General features: G+C 44.1%; 1 protein-coding gene across 6 annotated transcripts in view; it reads left to right on the forward strand.

The window, feature by feature from the left end:
- GPM6B (glycoprotein M6B) overlaps nt 1-26,994 on the forward strand; it is a 146,074-nt gene extending 119,080 nt beyond the window's left edge. For 4 of the 6 annotated variants that reach the window (XM_066249177.1, XM_066249176.1, XM_066249173.1 and 1 more), the window contains 6 exons: nt 13,998-14,184; nt 15,823-15,979; nt 18,071-18,242; nt 20,514-20,587; nt 21,960-22,025; nt 25,008-26,994. In XM_066249177.1, coding sequence (XP_066105274.1) covers nt 13,998-14,184; nt 15,823-15,979; nt 18,071-18,242; nt 20,514-20,587; nt 21,960-22,025; nt 25,008-25,157 — 806 coding nt within the window. In that variant the 3' untranslated portion in view covers nt 25,158-26,994. Of the gene's footprint in view, nt 1-13,997; nt 14,185-15,822; nt 15,980-18,070; nt 18,243-20,513; nt 20,588-21,959; nt 22,026-23,467 lie in introns of all 6 variants that reach the window. The other 2 variants (XM_066249174.1, XM_066249178.1) reach the window with 1 other exon arrangement.
- The last annotated feature ends 48 nt before the right edge of the window (nt 26,995-27,042 follow it).

Consider the following 27,042-nt stretch of genomic DNA (forward strand, 5'->3'; position numbering starts at 1 on the left):
ATCCAGGAACTGTCACTTTCTCTCCAGGCTCCCGAATCCTTGCTGCTTGGGAGAGGGGTGACCCATTTCCCACAGGCTTTAGACTAAAGCTCAGCCCTTCTCCAGATAAGGCTCCTGGGTTTTTCTGGAAGCTCAGCCCCTCTGACCTCTTTCAGGGTGTTCTCTGAGTGATCCCATAATAAACCAAGTCCTGTCAAATGGAGCTGTTTTCATCTATTGTTTCATTCAGTGTACTTTAGCAAGTTTTATTTTCCGTGATATGTAAGAGATGATTTATATTTTATTCAATGTAACATTGGGAGGTCACTTCTTTAAGTGATTTTTCAAAGTACCAGTCTCTAATGCCCTGAATCAGAATCACCAAGGATGCTGGTTAAACATCCAGATTCCCAGGACCTACCCACCATTTTTGGGGTGGGCCCCAGGAATCGGTATGTTGTAATAAGCTACCTAGGCCATTCAGATGCACACTAAAGTCTAACCATCACTACCATATACATAGAGGATCATACCTTGGTTAAGGAAATAGATCCTCATTACAACATCTTTGCTAAAGTGTTCAGTTCAAAATACCTTTCTGAAGAACATAAACTTGAAATTCATAGGCAGCTTGTATACATATATACTATTAAGGTGCCCCCAAACCAACCCACTTCATCCTTAGCAGACAGTGCTGTTGAATTTGAAGCAAGCTCCTCTTGATGTTTTCATATTGTCATTACATCTCTGTGTATCTAAAAAAATAGAAAAAGATTCTTTTGTAGAGCTGTAAGCAAAAGCCAGTGTATTTGCTATCTATTGTTGCATAACAAATGAATCTTAAACTCGGGGGCTAGTAACAACAATGTATTTTGTCAGCTGGCAGTCTGGGCACAGCTTGTCTGTCTCTGGATCTCATCCGAAGGCCCCACCAGGGAATCCCCCATTTCCCAGCTGACTGCTGTGATGGTTGACAGGACTCTGTTCCTCGTCACTCGTACTGAGGGCCTCAGCTCCTCACTAGCTGCTTGCCCAAGACTTCCCTTCATTCTTTGCCATGTGGGCTTTCCTACAGCTCTCTTACAACTTGACAGCCAGCCTCATCAGAGAGAGCAAGTGAGTGGGTAAGAGAGAGTGCCACCAAGAAACAGGGAATGCTAGCTGGCAACACATCAGCCACAGTCCTTTTATTTTTCATATTTTTCTGCAGTGAGAAGCGGGGAGGCAGAGAGACAGACTCCCACATGTGCCTGAATGGGATTCATCCAGCATACCCACCAGGGGGTGATGCTCTGCCCATCTGGGGCGTTGCTCTGTTGCAACTGGAGCCCTTCTAGCACCTGAGGCAGAGGCCATGGAGCCATCCTCAACGCCTGGGCCAACTTTGCTCCCATGGTGCCTTGGCTGCAGGAGGGGAAGAAAGAGACACAGAGAAAGGAGAGGGTGAAGGGTGGAGAAGCAGATGGGCACTTCTCCTGTGTGCCCTGGCTGGGAATGAAACCCGGGACTTCCCATGCTGGGCTGATGCTCTACCGCTGAGCCAACTGGCCAAGCGCTGCCGCAGTCTTTTGAACCCTAATCAAGGAAGCAAGTCAGTAGGTCCAGCCCACACTCAGGAATGACACAAGGGTGTGAACCTCAGGAGGCAGGATCACTGGGGTATCTTAGAAGAGTGCCTGCTGCATCAAAGTGGAGATGCACTCTTGGTCCTCAGAGCACCATCTTCTCTCCTCGGTGGCACTGGCGCCTTCACTTACCTGTCACCAAGTGAAAGGAGCCTATTGATTCTGCAGCCATGGGACATGTCTCCCCACAGCACCCCACCCACGTTCATGTGCTTACTGCCTTTTGCTGCCAATTATTAGTTTCCAAAAGGGATTTGCAACATTTTTAAATTACTCGTGTCTTTTGTAAAAAATGAACTTAAAAAGCAGATATATATATATATATATATATATATATATATATATATATATATATATTTGAGGTATAATTGACACACATATATAATACTACATATATTTAAAGCAACCTAGTTGATAAGTTCTGACATTATGTATCTGCCCAGGCAAGATGGTGATGTGTCCATTAATCCTGACCTCTCCCCAGGTCCCTCTATAAGCCCTCCCTTCCAGGCAACTGCTGGTTTGTTTTCTGTCTCTGGATTAGTTTACATTTTCCAGAATGACCTAATTCTCTGTTTCTGGCCAAACTATTCCCATAAAATGTTGTGTGACAGTGACTGTTGAATAGCTCTGAGCTTTGTCTGATTTTCATCCTTCCAGCCTCCATGGAACACACCCTGTGTACTTTGAATAAAACTCAGAAAGACCCGTGCTGCTACCACCTACAGTAGAAGAGCTTAGTTTGCACCCACTCCAATGCAGCCTACACCCCACTGTCAGATCACTCTTTTTTTTTTTTTTGTATTTTTCTGAATCTGGAAACGGGGAGAGACAGTCAGACAGACTCCCGCATACGCCCGACTGGGATCCACCCAGCACGCCCACCAGGGGGTGATGCTCTGCCCACCAGAGGCAATGCTCTGCCCACCAGGGGGTGATGCTCACTCTGCCACGACCAGAGCCACTCTAGCGCCTGGGGCAGAGGCCAAGGAGCCATCCCCAGCGCCCGGGCCATCTTTGCTCCAATGGAGCCTTGGCTGCGAGAGGGGAAGAGAGAGACAGAGAGGAAGGAGGGGCGGGAGTGGAGAAGCAAATGGGTGCTTCTCCTGTGTGCCCTGACCGGGCATCGAACCCGGGTCCCCTGCACGCCAGGCCAACGCTCTACCGCTGAGCCAACCGGCCAGGGCCTCAGATCACTCTTAAAAGCATACCTTGGACCATGTTATTCGCCTGTTCACCAACCTTCCCTCTCTCCTCACCACCAGCAACACAAAGCCCACAGGGCTGCAGGCTGGCTTGGAGACCCCCCATAGGAGGGCCCCCTGCCTCTCCAGCTCCTCCCCTGATACTGCCCTGCCGTCCTTGATAAACTTGGCTGTGCCATGCACTCCCCCCACACGCCCCTCAGTAGATGGGTCCTGCTCTCCTTCCCCCAAGCCTTTCCCTCTGGCCTGGCCATGGGCTCCTGTTCTTCAAGGCCTGTCCACACTGCTGCCACCATACACCCTTTTCTGACCCCCTCATACTAGATAGACCAAGGAAACCTGTTCCTACCTCACTCCTCATGTCTCAGAGTCATCTCTCTCTTATTCTGCTTTAATGATTTCTTATGTGTTTCTGTCCCTTATCCCACTCCGAAGTGTCAATGCTAGGAGGGCAAAACACTGCATCCCCCACTGCCATGCCTGGCACATAGCATCACTGCCATGGACACTCACTGAATTCAGTGGAATCCAAGAAAGCATAGACGCCATTACCCAGCTGGTCAAGGAGGTTGAGTGCTGCCAAAGCTTCATAATGCAGATAGTTCTCAAATTTCTTAACCTACATATCTTCATGCTCTTAAAATCTGTGTCATCTGAACTCAAAGCTAGCTTTTCCTACCCACCATTGGTTTCCCTGATTCTCTGCTCCCCACTTCACGAGGCTAAGACACACATATGGTCTTTAGGAAAACCAAAGTCAGGTCCCACAAAGGCAAAGGAAGAGGCTAACAAGCATCTGTTTCTAGAATTGGGTTATTCTCACCATGTGAATGTATCTACTTTTGTGTAATTGCTTATGTCTACTGCTGGTGCCATATTGCAAATATTAGGAGTTAATCTATTTTAAGATTTTAATCTATTTAATAGATTTTAGGACAAGCTTTTTAAAAGAATCTGCTGAAACGCAATTCCCTTTATATTGTTAAAAAAGTTTCAGCACTCTTAGAATTATAAAATTGAAATTTTACATCAAAAACTTTAAGAAGGTCAAGAGAGAAATGCAAAGCAACCTATCATTTAAGTGTTTCTCACTTAGCTCTTTAACAGGAAGTTCCCCATCCACTGACTTATTGACACCTTTTATTTTAAGATTTTATTTTATTGATTTTTAGAGAGAGAGAGAGGCAGGGGGGAGGAGCAGGAAGCATCAACCCATAGTAGTTGGTTCTCATATGTGCCTTGACTGGACAAGCCCAGGGTTTTGAACCAGTGACTTCAGCATTCCAGGTTGATGCCTTAATCACTGCACCACCACAGGTCAGGCTATTGATACCTTCTTAATGCATCATAATAGTGGTTCACAGACATTAGGGGGTTAGGTCCCATTACACTCGAGTAAAGCCCTGGCTGGTTTGCTTAGTCAGTAGAGCGTTGTGCCAAAACACCAAGGTTGTGGTTTGATCCCCCATGGGAAGGGCACACATGGGAAGTAACCAATGAATGTACAACTAAGTGGAACAAGTGACTGCTCTCTCTCCCTCATTCTCACTTTCATCAATCAGTAAAAGTAATTGAAGACCCCAAAAGCTTTTGCTCATGTGGATTATATCTGTGAATATTTTCTGTATTAGAAATAATAAATGAAAATTTTATAAAATAATACATTTATTTAAAACAATAATAAACCAATAATAAACCCATTACATGTTAACATAAATAGTATTTAGGAGAGATAACTATTTTCCAAAACAAAATAAAACTTCAGTGAGAAGCATAGTGCTATCAATATTTTACATTTTTGTAAGTCTCCTTAATATATGGCTTAATATTAGACAGCTGGATTCTTATATCTGGTTCTACATTCATTTAAAGGCTACTTGGGATATTGAGTTTTTATTGAAGTATATGAAGAAAACAGGGTCTCACAGGTATCTGTTTGAAGAAGGGCCTTTTCACATATGTGGGAACTCTTCCTGCTACTACACCAAAATTCAGCAAGTGGTGGTGTCTAAAAGATTACCTGTTATGTGGAGTCCGAAACCATATCAATGACTGTTCTGTTGAAATCTGTTGATGACATCAGATCATTTACAGCAAAATGGTGGGATCTTGATAACATTATATGGAGTGAAATAAGTAAATCAGAAAAAAACAAGACCTACATGATTCCATACATTGGTGGAACATAAAAACGAGACTAAGAGACATGGACAAGAGTGTGGTGGTTACCAGGGGTGGGGGGAGGAAGGACATGGGAGGGAGGGAGGGAGAGAGTTAGGGGGAGGGGGAGGGGCACAGAGAACTAGATAGAGGGTGGCGGAGGACAATCTGACTTTGGGCGAGGGGTATGCAACATAATTTAATGACAAAATAACCTAGACCCTAGACATGTTTTCTTGGAATATATGTACCCTGATTTATTAATGTCATCCCATTACCATTAATAAAAATTTATTTAAAAAAAAAAGAAAAAAAAAGAAATCTGTTGCTCTATTTCGGCTCTGTATTCTAGAATGATTTTGTAACATCACACATTGGTCATTTGGAAAGTATTGGTTCTCTGAGCTGTGCAGAGCTTTCATTATACCATATGAAAAGTCACATTTGCTAATAGTATTACCAATTTTATCAAGAAGCCTGGTAAGTATTGGGAAGCTGGTTCTTTACCTCTGGCAGGTGCAAGTTTCCCAAAATTGACTGGCAACCAATACTGTCAATTGTTTTCTTTGAAGTGACAAGCTTACTTGGATCATTTTTGAGAAAATTTCTGTGAGATATCCAAGTCTTAATAACTATAGCTTGTCAGCCATGTTTTGAAGAAAATATGGTGTTCTACCAAAAAACGTCCTAGTTTAGCTAGTAACTGAAGCATGCAAGAAGTTTGCCTCAAGGTAATGTCATACTCTGGTATTCAGCAGAAGTGCTTTCTGCATCCTTCCCATCTGATCATACACAATCTTCAATGGTGTATCCTTAGGGGTTCAGATTTAAGACAATTCATGATTTTTTTCCTGCGTCTAGGACAGTCTTAAGTGAAAACATCTATTTTGTTCTATCTGTGGATATGAGTGCACAGTGGTGAAGAATGCACTGCTGATTGTTACTCTTTAGTGCCACTGCCTGATTTGTGCTATCAGCACTTTTACTATGCAGATGTCAACACAGTGAGTTCAATATCTTAGTACTGTTATGAAAGCGTGGGCCTCATGGACCTCCTGAAAGAGTCTCAGGGTCTTCCAGGGCTGCACAAACCCATTCTTCTCTTGAGAACTCTACCCTCTTGGCTCAGTGTTGGGGTGGACTGACAGAATGGAATCACCACCAGGCAGAGGGTAAGAAATGCACAGCCCTCTCCCCAGACTTAATAACCTGCATTTTCACCAGTTCCCCCAGGGATGTATTGGTGCACTTTTCCTGTAAGGCAGGGGTCCCCAAACTTTTTACATAGGGGGCCAGTTCACTGTCCCTCAGACCGTTGGAGGGCCGGACTATAAAAAAAAACTATGAACAAATCCCTATGCAAACTGCACATATCTTATTTTAAAGTAAAAAAACAAAACGGGAACAAATACAATATTTAAAATAAAGAACAAGTAAATTTAAATCAACAAACTGATCAGTATTTCAGTGGTAACTATGCTCCTCTCACTGACCACTAATGAAAGAGGTGCCCCTTCCGGAAGTGCGGCGGGGGCCGGATAAATGGCCTCAGGGGGCTGCATGCGGCCTGCGGGTCATAGTTTGGGGACCCCTGCTGTAAAGGGTCAGATGGTAAATATATGTGGCAACCAGTCAACTTTGCCTTTGTAGCTTGGAAACAGCCATACACAATCAACAAGTGAGTGTGGCTGTGTTCCAACAAAACTTTATTTATGGACAGAAATCTGTATTTCAATATACTTCTCATGTGTCACAGATATTCTTCTTCTGTGGGCCACAGTTCGCTGACCCTGCTCTGTAACACTTGTTCTCCACCATGGGCGCTCATTGAAATCACCTGGGGAGCTTTGTGTTTAAAATAGCAAAATCTCTCATCCCTGCATCCCACACCCTGAAATTCTGATTTCATTGGTCTAGGGTGAAGTCAGGGCTTTCAAATGGTCTCCAGGTAATTGAACTGTGAAGCAAAACTTGAGGACTTCTGCTATGTATTTTTAAAGTTTATTTTAAGCTTTTTTTTTTAGTTGTACGTGTCTCAGACTAGGATTGTGCAGTATAGCCCCAGAGCAGGGTTTCTCACCTATGGCAGTACTGACACTTGGCATCCCATCATCCTTTGTTCCGGGAGGGGCCGTCCTGTGCGCTGTCGGGTGTTCGGCAGCCCCCCTGACCTCAACTCACTACATGCCAGTGCCCTCCCAGTGGTGATGACTGAAAATCTCCCTACACACTGCCCAATGTCCCTGGGAGGCCAGATCATCCCAGTTGAAAACCACTGATCTAAATCCTGTATAGTTGTTTTTTTGTTCACACTGTCTCAGAAATTCCCCAATTGCAAACTAGTGACATTTGGGGTTGAATACTTGGGGGCGCTGTTCTGTGCACTGTAGGATTGGCAACATTCCTGGCCTTTACCCACCGGAGTCATTAGCACCCCCTTCCCCAATTGTGATGACCAAAAATAATCTCCAGACACTATAAAATGTCCCATGGGGGCAGAGTCAACCCCCATTGAGAACTGCTGCGAAGCCATGTGGGAATCTGGGAGGCCTTTGTCAGCTGACATTCACTTTTGCTTCTTTTAAATAGGATTCTTGGGCCACCTCCACTTTCCTGATGCTGGTTGTTTGAAAGTTGCAAACCTTGGCTACTTCTCCTTTTCTGTTTAAAGTTGTGGCTCATTAGGAATCAAGAGAGTAGAAGGCCATGTGTGGAGTGTGGTGTGTGTGTATATGGGTGTGTGCGCGTGCGCATGACATTCATTTCCTGGGGAAGAATCTGAGCCCTTGTTCCCGCCGGCCCTCCTTCCAGCCAGCATTAAATGTGCAGCCAGGATCACAGACAACTTGGGGCAAATCACTGGGCCGTTGTGAACTCACAGCCATGGCAACGGCCATCCACAAGCCCAAGGACAAATGGGTTTTATTCTGTTGTTCTGCACAGAAGGTTCTAGAGATACTGGAAACAAAATGGCCATTGAAAGAGGCATTGATGTGTATTTCTTACTCCCTACTATGTGGTTTATATTTTAAATGTCTTAGGCTAATGCACGCTGGAGTTTTTGTGTCAATTAAAACCCAAAATTCAAAATTCTCTTGAGCTACAGAAACCAGCTAATGACATTATTAACCTAATAAGTTCTGGGAGGTTAGTGAGACATTGAGAAATGCTAGCAAAATGTGCTTGAAGGCATGGCATTGTTTTTTTTTTGTTTGTTTTTGTTTTTGTTTTTTTTTACTTGAGTAGAGCACAGTCATCAAAAATGCTTTCCTTGCCTTTTCTGGTTCACGTTAACCAATGTTGTCCTTGCTGGTTTGAAGCTTGAGGCAACTTGAGTATGGATTTACAGGAGTATCCAAGAAAGGCATTGAGCTTCCTTAGCTAGCGTGAGCCTGAACAGTGCGCTGCTCTGCTGATGCTCGGCACCGCCTCCGTACTTCAACACTCAGCCTTGCCCTGTGACTTCTCACACTGAGGACTGGGGATGGCCGGAATCACAGATCCAGTTCCTTTGTTTGCGCAGGCGCACTTAGCCTCATGGCGGGGTGGGGGGTGGGGGTGGGAATAAGTCTGTTTTCTCAGGCCGTATCTATGGCGTGGCTCTAAAGCATCTTTGTCAAAAATTCTGAGCTTAAGAGGACTTGCTTGGCTCAGAAAAAGCACTCTAGTTGCTCTCTTTTCAAGACAGCTGAACAACTTGGAACATTTTGTTTTCTTCATTGCAGCCCCTGGAACTTGCCATTTGATTTGCTAGAGTTATGGCCAAGCCTAGCAGGCCACCTCTTAAGGGGAAAACACCCAAATATGGCTGAACACAAAGCAGGCACTTCCAAGGGGCTCAGGACACCGCTCCTGAGACTGGGAAGATGGGACTCTAATAATAGGCTTCTCAAACTCTCTTGTACACACAAGTCATCTGTGGGGCAGGGGAAGTATTGTCAAAATGCAGGTTCGGATTCAGCTGGTCTGGGGGAGAGTCTAAAATTCTGCATTTCTCCCAAGCACCCTGCCTAAGCTGCTGCTGCTGATTCAAGGACCACACTTTGCAAAAACAAAAGGTCTAAAACACTTTCAACTAATAAATGGTCCACTCATATCTTTTCTTGACCTCTGAAAGTTTTTATTGTTGTCCAGTAGAAGCTGACAGTATCCATTTGTTGCTCTTCTGAGCTAGAGACCCATGTATCCATGCCTACCAGAAATCCTCCCTTAAGATGACCTCCAGTCACCTCAAATTCAAAATGTCTAAAAGGGAATTCAACATCCTCATCCTCAAAGCCTAGCCCTTTTCCGGTCTACCTAGCTCAGAGGACACTGCGACATCTATCTGCTTACATGTGCCAGGTATTTTGGAGTCACCCTTGGTACTCAGCAATCCACCCCCAACCCCATGATCAAATAATCCCCATGAGCCACACCAAATTGTGCCGATTTGACATCTTAATCATCTCTCAGACCCATTCATTTCGCCCATGCCCGACACCCTTGCCCTGGTCCAAGATCCTGTCATCCCTTGGGTGAACCATTGCACTGGATTTTCTCATCTCCACTTCCACTTTGTCCTCATCACATCAGCCCCAGTGATATTTTGCAACCCCAGTCTGTTCCCTATAGTTAAAAATGCTCAATGGCTTCACATGATTCTGAAAATAGAGTCCAGAATTCCGAGGACAGACTAAGACCCTAATGGTCGACCTCTGATAGTCTTTTCCTGCCTTCTTTGTCCCACCATCTGTGTACTCTGTTATGGCTTCTCTCATGCCCAGGAAAGCCCTATTCTTTTTCTCATGCCCTATTCTTTTTCAGTAGAGAGCTTTTGTTCCTTCTGTTCCAGAAACACCTTCCCTAACCCATTTTTCTCTCTTTACCTAATTAATTCAAATTCATCTTTCATATTTAAACTCTGGAAGCCATCCCTGGCCACCCCCCCGAAGCCTAAGTAAGTCCTTAATGTTTGCTCTCCTAGCACTTCTGAGCTAAGAACCATTTGGTTAATGTCCACTTCCCCCACTCACTATAAACTTCATTAGAGTGTGGAGCATGCCTATCTTAGCTCACCATTGAGTCCCCAGTGCCCAGTAATGTGCTTGGGACATCGAAGACACTTGGTGAGCATTGAATATCCACTAAGTGAATGAAATAGAATGAATGGCCAGCTGCTCCCTCCCTCCCAACGCTGTCAACCTCACCCATATCTGTTACTCCGATTAACTGACAGCTTCAACTAAACAAGACCTTTAAGAGACCCCAGTACCCAAAGTGATGATAACAGCAAGGTTATGAAGTCTCTCTTGTTTGAGGGAGGGCTGAGCTGTGCCTTCAGGTGAACCTGTGCAACTTGCCTCTTTGAAATGAGTTACAGGTCTTCTGACATTGGTTCTTTGGTTCAGTTGAGTATTTTAATAGCTGACTCATTAGCCATGGACAGTTCTTCATAGCCTGATGTCCAATATCTTGAAGACAATTATTTCATATGTTTTGTCCAGGGTATTAGTTGTTTCAGGCAGGAGAATAAATTAGGGCCCTGTTAATCCATCTTACCTAGGTTTTTACTTTTTGCTTCAGTTTTAGTTTCTCTTGGATAAGTATGTGGCATATGACCAAACTACCCAGTGTCCAAAGATACTTTACACCCTGTGGATAGAAGTAGCTTCTAGGTGAGCACTGAAGTAGGGAGCAATCCATTTATAGATAGTTGGATATCCACCACACATATTTCAGATAACTGGCAACCAAACTAGAATAAGCTATGCATCCAGCTGTATTATTTCCTATAAATGTTTCCTGTGTGGTATTCTACAAGCTTCTACTCACAATCGCTGGCAGGGTCTGTAAGAGTTTTATCTGCGCATGTGGAATAATGATCAACATGGTGACTTCTGTTCTATAGAAGCTGGAGTTCCGATAGCTGCAAATGAAACCATGTGCTGGGAGACTATGATTCATTGATGTGGTCGCCCAAATCCTTGAGCCCTTGGTTTTCCCCGCTGTTATAAAACCCAGACCCACAGCATGGGGTATATAGAGTCCTTGAGAGATATGAATTAGGAGGAAACTTCAGCCTTGATCTGGTGCTGAATTTGGGACTGAACAGCAGCATTCTTCTAACCCCACTTGTCTTGTAGAGTCAGGGAGCGGCTGTGATATTTCCTTTGAAAGAAGCAGAATACCATAACCCTTTGGATGAAAGACTTTTGAAGTGGCAACTGGATTTGGAAAGATGAGTTACATTGTTAAAGGGCAACTGTGCTATGACATAATACCTAATCTAACTCCAAATGATAAGGATGTGGGTTTATTTTATATATATATAAAAACACACACACACAAATAATTCAGGAATGAGCATTGTATCAGATTATATATCAATGTCACCATGTCAGCTATATTCTGCATACTAGGTATTTCTGTAGAAAGCCTTTCCTAACTCCTCTCCAGTAACAGATATATCCCTTCCGTTCTTCTCTCTCTCCTTCCCTGCCCACCATCCACTGGCTCTCCAGCAATCTGTATCTTATGATGCTGTCCTATAATAATTATATTGTGTCTGCCTGCAGCATTACACTGATCTCCTTGAAGGCAAGAAGATGTCTGATTTCATAACTGTATACCCAGTGCCAAGCACAGTGCTTGGCATCCAGTAGGTCTTCAAAAAATAATGAATGAAACCCAAAGTAAAACTTAGAACTCGGGTCATGTTACAGAAAATCAAATATATGGCAGGTTAAACTGCATCTTCTCAAAGCAGTTTTCTGCAATAATAGAATGTCCTCTATCTGCTCTGTCCAAATAGGACAGCCACTAGTACATGTGGCTGCTGAGCATGTGAAATGTGGGACTGAACTTATTAGTTAGTTCTAAACAAGTTAAATAGCCACATGTGCTAGTGCAGGGGTCCTCAACCTTTTTTGGGCCACAGACCGGTTTAATGTCAGAAAATATTTTCAGGGACCAGCCTTTAGGGTGGGACGGATAAATGTATCACGTGACCGAGACAAGCGTCAAGAGTGAGTCTTAGACGATGTAACAGAGGGAATCTGGTCATTTTTTAAAAATAAAACATCATTCAGACTTAAATATAAATAAAACAGAAATAATGTAAGTTATTTATTCTTTCTCTGCAGACCGGTACCAAATGGCCCACGGACCGGTACCGATCCGCAGCCCGGGGGTTGGGGACCACTGTGCTTGTGGCTACCATACAGGATAGCACAGTCTTAGGACCACACATCTCTATCCACTAGGGACCTGATGTAACTTTGTTACAGGGAAGCAGGCACTCATCTTGTTCCGTACAGCCTGGGGGCTGAGTAGGAAGGGTGTGGATGAGGGAACGCACACAGGTCTATATTGTTTTATGTAATGGGACATATCAAAGCTGGGGATGCTCTTGGTTTGGGAGTCTGGAAAGAATTTGGTCTTTGAGTTGCATTCCTTTACCTCACCTCAGCCCCCAGAAAGTTGTATGTCAAAATAAGATTGAACTCCATCATGCTTGTTCACAGATCCTGTGTCCGGAGCTCTTTAAGGTACTGACTTGCTAGTGAACTTGGACTGTATTGTGCACTGGTTACCATTTTATGTATATAGTCCCAGAAAGCCATTTCAGGGAGGTTGGTCTTCATGAAAGCTGCTTGTCATCTTCTGAAATGAAAGGAAATACACTTTCTAATGAAACCCTGACATTTCTTATTTTCCAATGAACTGAAGAGAAGTTTGGTAATTGGTGGGTTTAAGCAGATGCTAGTTTAAAATGGGACACTCAGCAAAATGGAAAAGCCGGTCCGCAGTGTTTGATGCGGGGCAGTCACTCCCTGTCTACTGTAAAGACCATTTGGGGGAAAGAAACACAGCTGGCTTACTGTGCTTGCTTGAAGTAATGAACTGCTCTTGATTGCTGTTAGACCTCATAATGCACTCAGAGTTCGATTTCCCTGACAAGCCATTTACTTAAGGATTTGGATGACAGAAACAAGGATCGGAGGTCAGGAAGGTAGTGACGTTATCCTGAAGCCAGCACTGCTCTACTGAAACATAAATGTCTCCAAACTGAAAATGGCACCTGGCTTTGCCCCTCGGGGAGGTCTCCGTGGACATCTCAAGCAAAAGTTGGTTTTAAAAATGAATCAGTCTTATTCTTCTCAAGATGAAGAGTGAATTGTGGCTCTCTCTCTCTCCTCCATTTCACTTCATGGATGCTCATTTTGTCTTTTCCCCCCTTCTGTTCCCTTTCCTTCTGCAAGTACTTCAATGTCATCCATTGGCTCTGGGTTCTCGGTCTGAGCGTGTGTCGGGGAGGGGCAGATGGAAGCCGGGGAGGGGGAGGACTAGGAATAAACTGCTTGTGCTGCCTGGGCAGAGAGGGCACTTTAATGACAAGCAAAGTCATTTCTGATACTGACAGGAAAGAAACTTGAGGGGATCCACTTGCGTGGGGTTAGTGCCTTTGTACTTCTGGGGATCAGAATACTCATCACCTTTCCAAAATGATTATGTTGATGTTTCCCTGAATGCAGCAACAGTCTAATTACTGTACTTGGTTTTTCTGGTTGCCCAGGAGGTAAAGGCCTGGGCAAAGCCATTGTGCTACAGAAATAGAAGGTCTTGAAAGCCCAGAAGGTTGAGGTTGGGGGGAATTTAATGGTGGCTTTTCTGCATTGAACGGCGGCCTCAGCGCTGCCCTCTCCTAACTGGAATAACTGCTCCGCATCTTCCATGCAGCAGGTCACCCTCCAACCCCGGTCCATCAGGAAGCTCTAGAATTGTGACTTCCTGCATCGTTTTCCAGTGGCTGCTTGACCAGTCACCCCGAGCAAATTAGCCTACGTTCACTCTGGAGCCCCAGGGTCCTCACCCAGAGTGTGAGGTGATGGCCACCACCACACTGGTCCTCGGGCTGTCGCACTATTAACCATAGAGTCTGAGAGGGAAGATGGAAGAGTGCAGCCGTCCCGGGTAAGGTGTGGTGTTCATGAAGACCAGATGCACCAGGCCCCTAACAGCTGCCTTTTCTCTCCTGGGGGTCCAGGCTGTTTCGAATGCTGTATCAAGTGTCTGGGAGGAGTCCCCTATGCTTCTCTGGTGGCCACCATCCTCTGCTTCTCTGGAGTCGCCTTGTTCTGTGGCTGTGGACATGTGGCTCTTGCGGGCACTGTGGCGATTCTTGAGCAACACTTCTCCACTAATACCAGCGACCACGCCTTGCTGAGTGAGGTGTAAGTACCTGCTTCCCTTTAAAAATGTATTTAGAAATGCAGCCGCCACCCCATGTTTTAAAAAAGACTAGTGTGCTTTCCTGGCAGAAAGCTGGTGCTTTTCGTGAAAGCTCACCATATGCGGAGAAAAGGGGCCAAAACTGCAGGGAGTGTGTGGGATCTCATGTGGGAATGGCAAGGTACACACGGAGGACAATCCACACACTAGCCGTGGACATGGGCAGCTGTGCAGGGTGACAGGTGTTGCCGCTGACCGCCACACCGGTTATCATGGTTCTCAAGTAACAGGCGCCCTCCAGTGGTCTCACAGGAAACGACCACTCCTGGAATAATAGGAACCTTGTTGAGGACTACCCCCTAATTCTACAGGAGCAGGACTTTGACACGAATTCTTTAGGCAGAAGAACAAATCACAGAGCATCTTCCAAGGCAGAAAAGGGAGTTTGGGAGGCTGGGCCCCAAACCTCAGCCTCCTCATTCTAGAATCAGTCTCAGTGGAGTCTCAACAACTTCCACACAAAGTTTCTTAACTGCGCAAGCCCAGCAACGCTGTTCGTTCTTTCCTTCATATGCTTTCTTTCCCCTTTCTCTGTGGCCTTCAGTCTTTTTCTTTCCTTGACTCCCAAAGTCTCACAGTACTTAGAGGTCCTGTGATTATAAAAAACTTCTCCAGACTGGAAAAGGCACGAATGTTTACGGAACAATACAAACTCAGGTTGGAAGAGTGCTTAGGGAATTTTACTCTTTATCTTGTCATGAATGACATCTAAAGAAATGAGCAGGGGTGGAGGAGGTCCTAAGGAGGGTCAAGCAGGATGAGGGCCTAACTAAATGAATACAACTGTGTGCAAAGGAGACCAGTAGTTACCACGACCAGACCCGGGAAAGGTGTGTTGCTGGGGTTAGCTAGTGAGCTTGATGGCGGGCTCTCAAACTTCCAGGAATCTTGAAAACTTCCCCGTGCTCATGCTTCACCCCAGAACAGCTAAGTCCTAACCTCTGGGGGTGGCAGCAGGGACCAGTATTTCCGAAAGCTCCCCAGGACGGCCAAAGGTTGAGAAACAGTCATCTGGGTCCCGGTCAGCTTTCATAGGACTAAATTAGTTGTGAAGTAACTTTTTGTAGCTTAAACCTACTTGACACATGATTAATTGTGTAGTAAGAAGCTACATGCAAAAATTAGCTGCCCGAGTGGTTTCTTAAGGAAGCTCTGGTGGTGCTTACTGAGGGAGTATCAGGACAACATTAACCACTAGGCCTGGTTGGAGGCATTGATATGGCGGAAGGAACATGTCCACTGGACCAGCACAGATGCTAGCTCTGCCACTAACCCTGTATCCTTGGAAGAGTAACTTGACTCCTCAGTGCCTGTGTTGACCTATTTACAAAATGAGGGTTCTAACCCTCACGGCACAGGACTTGTGTAAGTATTGCAATATTACAACTCGCCCTGACCAAAGGAAACACCTCCCTTGTCTGCTATAGCAGCAGGCCCACCTCGGAGGGAAGGCCCCACGCAGCCATCGGAGGGGCAGACATTCCAGGGACATCCCCCCTCATGTCCACCCTCCCCCACAGGCTGAGCGGTTCACCATGCGGCGGGTTTACCTTTCCCGGCTCTCTCCTTCCTTTTTGTAGAATCCAGCTGATGCAGTACGTCATCTACGGGATCGCGTCCTTTTTCTTCTTGTATGGGATCATTCTGTTGGCTGAAGGCTTCTACACCACGAGCGCAGTGAAGGAACTGCACGGGGAATTTAAAACCACCGCCTGTGGCCGATGCATCAGTGGAATGGTGAGTTCGAATGGCAGGTGGCAGAGCCACACCTCGCTGCACTTCTCTGGAGCTGAGAAAAGCTACGAGCTAGCAGTGCAGGGAGAGGCCGTGACACAAACACAGGCACACCTCGGAGACACTGCAGGTTCGGTTCAGACCACCGCAGCAGTGAAGCAAGTATCCCAAGAAAGTGAGCTGCAATCTTTTGGTGGTGGAGGGTCTTGCCTTCGATTTGTAAAACACACATCTGTGAAGTGCAGTAAAACTAATCTGTGCCTGTAGTGTTCTTACCAGTTTAGAACTGAGAATATGAAAACACCTTCACTATTTTACTGGAAATGTTCAAGTCTATGGCTGGCAGTAAACATTTCCCTTGTCAGTGTATAGCTAATGAGGGAACTACTTCTCAAATATCAAGTTCCCACTATGGAAGGAGGTAATCACATATCGTCTCGGTGCTCCTCTTCACGTCTTGAATGTGGGTTGTGGCCATAGAGACTTCCCTGTACTAGCCTCTTAACCCACCCTGAGTTTCCCTCCAAGCTGCTGCTCTCTTAACCCTTTTTTTTTTGGATGACAAAGACAGAATCAGAGAGAGGGACAGACAGGAAGAGAGAGATGAGAAGCATCAGTTCTTCACTGCAGCACCATAGTTGTTCACTGATTGCTTTCTCATACGTGCCTTGACCGGGTGGCTCCAGCAAAGTCAGTGACCTTGGGCTCAAGCCAGCAACCATGGGGTCATGTCTATGATCCCACACTCCAGCCGGCAACCCTACGCTCAAGCTGGTGAGCCCGTGCTCAAGCCAGCGACCTCGGGGTTTTGAACTTGCATCCTGTGTGTCCCAGTCCGATGCTCTATCCACTGCGCCACCGCCTGGTCAGGCTGTAACCCCGTCTTTTTAAGCATTGTCCTCGTTTAGATCAGAGGTCGGCACACCTTGTCTGCACAGGGCCTGATGGGGATCAGTAGGCTTTGGGGGCCCCTCACGGTCTGTCACTAAGGATAGATTGAATGTTGGAGGTCCCCAGGACACAAATGTCCCCTCAAGCCCTGTCCACTGGGCACTGGCTATCCCCTGGAGCTCTGACCACTGCGGGAAGGGAAGGCTCAGCAGGCAAAGGACCACCAACCCGTTTTCGAGTCTTTGTGCCTTTATTAGAAAGCAAGGAAAGTTTTTCTCTAAAGGGTATGAAAAGGAAAGCCTGGAGTGGCCCAGCCCCAGCACTGGGGAGGAAGCTGTGAAACTGCTGAAATCTGCTTCTTGGAATATTTTTAGAAATGCAAATGCTTCTAAAACGTGTAAATGTCCTTGCGACAAAACGCCTGGCCTCTGCAGTCTCCTGAGGGCCGAGCAGGGGCTGGTCCGAAGCCCACCCACAGCTCCTGCAGTGGGCATGCTAGCTGCTAGCTGGAGGTCTGCAGCAGCAGCTTGGAGAATGGAAAAACCCACGCAGGGCTCCCAGCCTTCACCCACACGCTCTGTGGGCGCACATCCTGGAAATATAAACACCGCAGTGCTTTTCAAACAGCCTTTCAAAACCCTCTGCAAATTGGTAGTCAAGGCAGGTTAGGAAAAAAGTCAAGCAATGGGATTATATTCTTCCTGAAATTGCCCACGGCAACGTGTGGGTGAACACGACGATTTTCTCCTAACCAGGGCTTTGCTTGCAGAGCTGCTGTGAATCTTAAAGATGAAAACTGGAGGGAAATGAGAATTTTATCAGATTCCCTGTGTGTTAAGCTTGTGTTTGAGGCTATTTTAAAGTTTTCATGTAGGTTCAAGCACCTAACATTTTCAGTCATTTTGTAAGATCATGAAACTAGTAAAATTCCTTTTGAGAAAGGGTTTCCTATAGCAACTGCCATTATACCGCCCATCTATTATGTAAAATAAAGGTAATTTGGGGGAAATTAGTATGAAGTTACAATTCAAGTGGCCTGTGAAACCACCAGACACTGTCCCGTGGTAGTAAGTACAGAACTGATGTTTACAAAGAATGCCACACGGGAGGTCTGTCACACTAATTAGCTGTGACATTAGACAAGGGAGATCACTTCGTGGCAGGTTCAGTGACAATTCTTTCTCCTTGTCCTTTTTGGCATAGTTTGTCTTCCTCACCTATGTGCTGGGAGTGGCCTGGCTCGGCGTCTTTGGTTTCTCTGCAGTGCCTGTGTTTATGTTCTACAACATATGGTCAACTTGTGAAGTCATCAAGTCCCCCCAGACCAACGGCACAGCCGGTGTGGAGCAGATCTGCGTGGATATCAGACAGTACGGTAGGTAGTTCCTTTAATGCCCATTAACGCTAGTGCTCTAGTGCACTGTTTGCACCTTAGTTACCACATGGGCATCTTTCTTAATCCTCATGATCTGTTTCTTACATTCTTTTACTGCAATGCTGTATACTCTTTCTCTCAATATGCTCCATTTTCTGAATGCAAAGCTCATTTAGGGTCTGAGTTGCTAAAAGGTGCCATTCAAAATTTTGTTATATTTTCAAGTGTGTAGTAAAAAAAAATTTTATAATGAGAAGTTACTTCATAATGCAGTTCAATCAAAAAAAGACTTCTGGATGTCCACTAGGAAAAAGGTTACATATTTTTTCAATTTTCCAGTTTTATACCATCTCACTTTCCAACTAAATTATGGCATGCACTGTAGAATCCAATTAATTTGTATGTCTGACTCTTCAAAGCAGGTCTTTTTAAAATGGCCAATTAATTGCTTAAACTTTATACCAAAAAATACGACAGGAAATCCAAATGTATTTTAAAGTCATCAGAATATATCCTATAAAAGCTGGCTCTTAGAAACAGGTTCCAGCATATTTTCAAATGAATGGGATCATCCCAATGGGCAGCTCAGGTTGCTTCATTCTGACTAGCCTCCTGGGGGGGGGGGGCATTGCTTTGCCTGTCTGTTCATTTGAGACTTGACTTAGTTGCTGAGAGAAGGCAGCATCCCCTAAGTAAAGCGTTTAATTAGTGCTTCTTGCCAGCATGGCAGGAAATCCTGTTCTTGGCAGAAACAACTAGGGGAAAACAGCTTTTCACTAGAATCAAAGAGAAAATAACTTCAAAGCTTTCTGAGAGATGACTGTTTCATGTGTGTTGCTTGTGTTCCCCATAGGGCTTGTCCTGAGCCTCTTACCTTATGACATAATACCAAACTCGCCTACAGCTGCCCATCAGGCTAATCATTTCTTCTCATAAAGACCAAGGCTCAACCGTGCTGTTCTTTATGATGGGTTGAAAATATAGCCTCAAGTTGATTTTTTAAAGTATTTATAAATGAATGTCCAAATAAATATCATTTCCCTATTCTTAAATATTTTCACTACAAATTTTGGGTCATTGGTAATTATCTTTTTCAATCTGTATTTGAAATCATTGGCTTCAGTGATGATTGATAGACTTATCATTTCCTCCTCTTCTGAAGCATGAAAATTTACTTTTGGCTTATGGCAAGGATGGAGCAAATAAGGAATTTTTTCAAGTTCCTCCTTTACCTCTTGGGAGAAGTGTAGTTTGAGCTGTTCAATATTTAAGTGCTCACCTGCTCATTAATGACGAAAAGACAACCATACTGATGGGCAATGTCACTACAGGGGGAGTCCAGGTCACAGCGAGTGAGGCCACAGACCATGCGGGCCCACTCTCTGTGACAACGGTTGGTGTTTTCAATCCCCAGCTTTTTCCAATACATTTGAAAAACACAATAAAAATGAATACAAAAGCAAGGACTTACACAATACAACTCCAAATTACATAACAAATTACTCTGTCAAACCTCCATGAAACTTTCTGGGTGCAGACTCTCAATTTTTCACCTTATCTTGTGGCAAAGCATTACCAAAGAGTTCGAGTAACAAGGCCACAGGCCAGGGAATTCATGGTGAAACAGACTCGACTTCTGCATGATGAGATGCTTTATGAGGGGGTTTGTTCAAAATTCACAGGAGGGATAACTCAGCTTTGAAAGTCAAGTTTTAGCCTGACCAGTTGGTGGCGCAGTGGGTCAACCTGGGATGCTGAAGACCCAGGTTCAAAATTCTGAGAAACCCTGAGGTCACCGGCTTAAAGCCCGGGATGAGCAAGGGGTCACTGGCTCAGCTGGAGCCCCCACATCGAGGCACATATGAGCAAGCGATCAGTGAACTAAAGTGATGCAACTACAAGTTGATGCTTCTCATCTCTGTCCATCTCTCTTTAAAAAAAATCTTTTATTAATCAATGTCACCTCAATAAATTCAATAAGTAAAAAATTAAATCAATTTTGTAGCTATCAGCTCCACTAATCAAAGCATAATTTGTAGGAAAAATGATCTCAGGTTAGTTAAGTCTCTTACAGACTAGTTGACTTTGCTGTTGCCCTTTAGTCCAAGTAGGACTTACTCCGCATCCCTAAAAGCCACCAGAGTAGCTGGTGATGAAGGACACCCCCTACAAGTGCACTGTGCCTGGCTTCCCAAGCGGGAGGACCGCGGCGCGCAGGGAGCACTGCAGTCTGCAGCAGCACCGAACATTCTGTTGGGATTCACTTCACAGGTATCATTCCGTGGAATGCCTTCCCAGGAAAAATATGCGGCTCTGCCCTGGAGAACATCTGCAACACCAATGAGGTAAAGCCCGGCCTGGGGTCTCCCGGTGGTCACACAGTACAGATGGCTTCTCCTGGGGAGAAATGGCAGGGGTGACGGCTCGAGTGCCGCTAAGGACCACTTTCTTAGCACACTTTCAACGAGTGAATTGTAGGTAACTGCCCATATTCAGCCATTTTTGAGCTAGAAAATGGCCCTTTCATTTGGTCCAGCCCTTCCAGTGAGGATTTTAGCAATCAAAGCTTTCTCTTTAGGCACTACTTTGAAGTGATCCCAATCCTGCAAATCTGAATAATATATACCCTTTTCTTTCACCTTTAGACAGTTTTCAAAGTAACACTTGTCACAGAACCAATGTAAATTAATTTTCAAAGATTCCCCGATTTTGTATGTATGCCACATTTTTATAACTTATACTTCCAGAGGGTTTGCTGTTATTTCTCATCCACCCTTAATTGGCACTAGATCCTAACACATTTGGGCTTAAAAAAATCTCTGGGCCCTAGATTATTCTTCAGGCATTGGTTCATAACTGTTTGCCGAAGCCTTAAATGCACTAGTGGGAGCTTGCACGTGTCAGAGAATCCTCATACGCAGTAAGGAAAGCAATTGGTTACCAAAATAACTGGCCCGACCAACCTGGGTGCTCAGTTTGTATGTCCACAATGTGGGCTGGCTCTGACCACGAGCTCCCAACCTTGGCTGCACGTTGCAGTCATCAGAGAGCTTATAATATACTGATGGTTGAGGCCCAGCCCTCACATGCTCAGATTTAATCGGCCTAGGGCCCTGGTCGGCAAACCACAGCTTGCGAGCCACGTGTGCCACTTTGGCCCCTTGAGTGTGGCTCTTCCACAAAATACCATGTGCGGGCGCTACCTCGATAAGGAATGTACCTGCCTATATAGTTTAAGTTTAAAAAATTTGGCTCTCAAAAGAAATTTCAATGTTGTACTGTTGATGATATTTGGCTCTGATGACTAATGAGTTTGCTGACCACTGGTTAGGGTGGTGGTTTTCAACCTTTTACACCTGGGGACTGATAAAAATAGGAGAATTATTTTGGGGACTGCTAAGGCAGAAATCACCCTGAGCAGAAGCAAATTCAACTAAGATCATTGGGTCTATACTTTTCACACAACATCAGCGTGGTTAGCTCTTTCATGGAATGGCACAAAATTTGTGGCAGACCCGCAATTGAAAAACAGACTAGTCTGGGAATCAACTAGCGTGAGCATCAGAAAGGTTTACAACCCACCAGGTGGCCCCAGCTGGGCTTGACGGGAGTGTACTCACACCCACCCAGCCTTGGAGCAAAGCGCTGCAGAGAAAGGTGACACAGGCCATCTCCCTGCACATGAAATGCTTATGTGGGTGCCCTGCTCTCTCCTAGTTCTACATGTCCTACCACCTGTTCATCGTGGCCTGCGCTGGAGCTGGCGCCACCGTCATCGCCCTGGTGAGTAATGGCCCGAGCACTGGCCTGGTCTAGTTCCCTCTCCCAGCAGTCTTCATAACGACAGACTTCCCTTCCAGCAAACTCCCGGGACTCCAGGTTGGTGAAATGTCACCTGTAAACCAAGCACACGTCTAGATGGCATGGTGCACTCGGCTGTCCCGGCACCGAGTGTAGGTAATGTAAACTGGATTCTGTGGACAGAAGCGAGGGTGCCGACCCCTGGAACACCTGGGAACTAGGACTGGACATTGCATTGTGGCCTGTTTAGCCCTTACATTCATTACTTCAGTTGTGGACAAATGGTCACTTGAGGCATTACTTACTCATTTCTCAAAAGGGAATATGCACATATACATACATACTAGTATAGTGGATCTTTATCGGCACAGCATTTATGCTCCATGAAGTCTCCTGGAACACTGAATCAATGACTACGGAGTCATGATGCCTTGGGGAAGTACAGGGATAGGTTTCTACGAGCCTCCGGTCACAACATATTTGGTCAAACTGATCCAGTACACAGCCTTGTTCTGTGTGAGTCTTTCAAAGACATCTCACTTATTAAACAGTGCGCTAACGGCCAGCAGCACTGACTCACACCTGAATGAAGCTCACTCAGTACATGTATTTTCTCTGGAAGGCTCCTCAAGCTTCTTGCACTTACAAACACGACACAAGCACTTCCAGTAGGGAGCAGTTAAAAGGTGACATCACAAGCATGCAAACAACATGGCACTAGACAGACTGCAACAAGGACATGTACAGATTGAGGGCTGGAACAAGGCGGGGTCACCTTGGTCGACCTCTGAGGGGCATCTTAACGTTCTCACCACTCTGCCCGTGTCCACAAATGGCCGTGAAGGTGCTCTCAGTACTGATTTGGGGGTCACAAAGAAATTTTAGTACGTAGGCAAATTCGCAAATACGGAATCTGAATGATGAGGATCAAATGTATAAACAGGTGTATGTACCAATATGTACTTTGGAGGGCTTGGCTTGTGATTTCAAGAAATCTGAGATATGTACAGCAAGGGGGACATCGCATCTGCTGGGAAATGAGTGACACCCAGGGTTACCAACCAGGAAGTCATTCCTTCCCATGACGTCCATGCAAAGCAACCACCCGGTACACCACGGGGCGGCCCATTGTCCGCACTGCTCTGCGCGCACTCAGCTGGACAGGCAGGAGGGCTGGCTGCTGCTGACCCAGAACTCCATCTTGTCATTCTTTAACACATCCCAGTCTTTCTAATAAACGTACTGAGGCCAGAGCTGAGGACTGATATGGTATACGTGACATGAGAAAAGGTTTGCGTGTGCTAGACATGACAATCTTCTGTTGTGATTATAAACGGGAAAAAGAGACACCCAAGTGTAGAAGTGTCGTGGCACCGGCCCTCACTGCCTGTATCTTACTGTCCTGTTTTGTTCTCTTCCACCAGCTGATCTACATGATGGCTACTACATATAACTATGCGGTTTTGAAGTTTAAGAGTCGGGAAGACTGCTGCACTAAATTCTAAATTGCATAAGGCCCGTAAGGAGCTGTAGCGAGCTATACGATGTGGCCTGAGTATCGCTGACACCCCAGACTAAAGCAGAGTCTAGCTTTCTGCAGTTTTGTACCAGGAATTAATTTGTAAATAGCTTTAGTCCACTCATTTTGCATGGGAGATTAATAAGATGACTTACCACTTATAAATTATAAAATTGGGAGATCTGGCTAGTTCTACCTTTTGAAAAGGATTCAGTTCTTTACTGACATTGCTGAGCACCCATTAAAACACATAATTTCTTGACATTAAACTTTGAGCAGTATCTCTGAATGAAGTATTAAAACTGCGATACCTGCATTTTCCGTTCCTTTTGCTGGCTTGATACCCAAGTTCAATGGTGAAGGTGAAAACAAGGGCCGAAGACGAAGCGGAAGAGCACACCGTCTTACTCGGGATTTGGCTTGGGCAGGCTCCTTCTGGAAACATTTTACAAAAATATTTTAGATTTGATTAACATTGTTTCATGGTTACCAAATAAATGCCCCTTAAATACAAACAAAAATTTGAAGAAAAAAGCCACACATTTATTTTCTCCCCCAAAAAGGATATATATGTGGGGGTCTTTTTTTTAATGTAACACGATCCTTTCTTTCAGAACCCACAAAACTGATCACCTTAAATTGTTTTTGGTGAGTAGTAACCGAGTCCTCAAAGCCAGTTCTCAAACTGCATGTGAGATTTTAATGGAAGAGGAGTTCTTCCTGGATCAGAAAGTCTCAAATATGTTGAGAAGAAAATATGAAATATGAGGACCTTGAGATGTAGATTTTGCAGGAAATATGAGGAAAATCAGTGGGAAGGAATGTTGGCCACATCAACTGTAAAGAATGACAGAATGGCTTTTTACAGTCTGTGAACTGAAATAATGGCAGTCATCAAATGGAAATTGTATTTTTATTACTAAAACTGTTAACACAGAGACTCCATGCTTTGCTTACAGTTCTTAAGTTTGGTTTTGACATTCACTTAATTTTTTCCTGTTAAATACATAGTTTTTCATTATTATTCAAACATTGTTCACACTTTTAGGCCTTTTGGGGAATTTTTATCCACAGATAGGAGAGATTTTTGCACCACTCTTATTTAAAAATAACCACCACTGTGTTTCTGAACTTCTGCATTAGTTTTGAAAAGTACTCTCAAAATGGTAAAAAGCACCCTCTTGTATTTAATTTTTGCCTTTTTATAAATAATAACTTGGGCCATTTTTTCAAGTTCATTATGTCTCTATATACTAACTTTTCTTCTGCCTTTTAATATTAAGCCTACTAGTAGAGCATGCTCCCAGTATCTGATGCCTCTGACCAGAATGAGTATTAATACAGAATAACCCTCTCCCCTTTTACAGTCAAGACCATCTAACTGCCCCCGGCTTGCTTTGCCTCTGACATGCTCACTAGCCATCATGCTCACCCTTCTTTTCCAGATCCACTTCCTCATGATACTGTCTTCTAACTGGGCTTACTTAAAGGATGCGAGCAAAATGCAGGCTTACCAGGATATCAAAGCAAAGGAAGAACAAGAACTGCAAGACATCCAGTCCCGGTCAAAAGAACAGCTCAATTCGTACACATAAATGTTTGCCAGAGTGCTTCAGCCGACGAATTGACAGCTGTGACACGTCATCACACACAGCTGCTCTGCAGTACAGATGTTTCCCACCAAACTCATGCACCACTACCAATACTTCGCTGTCAGCTGCTGGGATGTGTTTCTAGGAAAACCTCCCAGTAGAGAAATCTTTTTCTTTAGAACAGATATTGGAGGTTTCATGTTAGCCATTTTAAAAGGCAACACTTTGACAAAATGATTGTTCATCCTTTTGAAATTTGTGGCATGTTCACATTTATTGCTAGAGCAATCATACCAAGACAGTCCTTGAGAATATGGTATACTCCCTGACAGGGATGTGACCGTAAAGTCACGTATGCCGTCTGTCCTCAATAAATGGATCTAATAAGAAATAAAACGGAATTGGTGTGAAGTTCCATTTCTGACACCTGACATTTATTAAACTGTGGCACCTCAAGAATAATGTGATTCTTTACAATTGACTGGAACACATTAATCTCATGATCCAGTCAGAAATTTTTTTCAATAATGCTACTATATGTGCTACTATAACTCTGCTATATCTACTATTGAAGAAGTTGAATTCTGACTCATTGACAAGTTTTCCAAAATCAATTTTATAAGAGGTCTCATTTTAATAAAATGACCCACTTGTCATCATCCTTCTAGGAAAATAAATGTCAGCTCTGCCTTAATGAGTACTTGCTGTAAATTTCTAAGAACTTACATCACAACAGGAGACCCAAAATCCTTCATAGAATTTTTCCCACAAATGCTTTTCTTAATTAAGAAGTGTTACCTTATTAAAATGACCACCATTCTAAACCATTTTTATGTGGTCTGAAAAGTGAGTTTACAATTTCCTACCAACTATCTAAAACCTAATTACAAATAGACCACAGACCTCCTACTTTTATAGCTTTGAATACTTAAGTAATTTAAATTAGGGTTGGTATTTATTTCACTTTTTCTTATCTAAATCTTAGTTTCCTGGAATAATAAAGTTCGATGTTCAGCAAAAAAAAAAAAAAAAAAAAAAAAAAAAACAACCCCCCCCCCCAACAAACCAAAAAAAACCAACAAAAAAAACCCCACCTGCTTGAGTTTAAGCCATTTTCAAAAGAAACTTGCCTTCTAACTCATTGTGTTGCAGAACATGAAGTGATTATAGGTATTGGGTATTAGTGATGGTGAACTTTGTGTTGTTCTTTCTGAAATATGTATAACTGTTGGGGGCATCAGTACTTTTAAAAAGGGGCTGAATAATATAGGGTTAACTATGTATATCCTTGTTAAGAATTAACTTGTGGTTTGGCTGTTTCCTGGATTTTAAAACATATACATGTGCAGAAATGTATTAAAATGAAGGGAAGCATACCTTTATCGATACGCTATTAAAATTAATCATCAGTTACATTTCACTTGGATTCTTTTTGTTGTTGTTGTTGATGCCTAAAAATGCCTATCTGGACCTTGACTATTTTAATTGGGGGAAGCTCTCTCCCGTGTAGAACAGTTGTTCCGGAATACCTTGGTGATTTGTTCTCCTGTTGCATGACAGACTTTAATGTTTTTCCAGCAGTGCAGGTACTGTTAGAGTCCAGTGTTCTAGAAGCAGCAGTGTCTAACGCCTAATTTTACTTTTCTAATTCTGGTAGCTATTACCAAGAATTTTTGAAAGTTTTGTTTAAGTAGTCTAATATTTTTTATGTAAAGAGCATTAAATTTTGCTATGTATAAAGTTTTGTAACCTAACAGTGGATCAATATTTTCTATCAGTGCCAAGGGCTTCCTGTAGTTCTATTCAAGTGTTACAATAAATATTTGTAGATAATAGTCAATACTTGTGTATGCTTATTTTAAAGATCTATTTAGGTGGAAACAGTTGT

The sequence above is a fragment of the Saccopteryx bilineata genome, chromosome X (genome assembly GCF_036850765.1).
Source record: "Saccopteryx bilineata isolate mSacBil1 chromosome X, mSacBil1_pri_phased_curated, whole genome shotgun sequence".
NCBI classification, from domain to species: Eukaryota; Metazoa; Chordata; class Mammalia; order Chiroptera; family Emballonuridae; genus Saccopteryx; species Saccopteryx bilineata.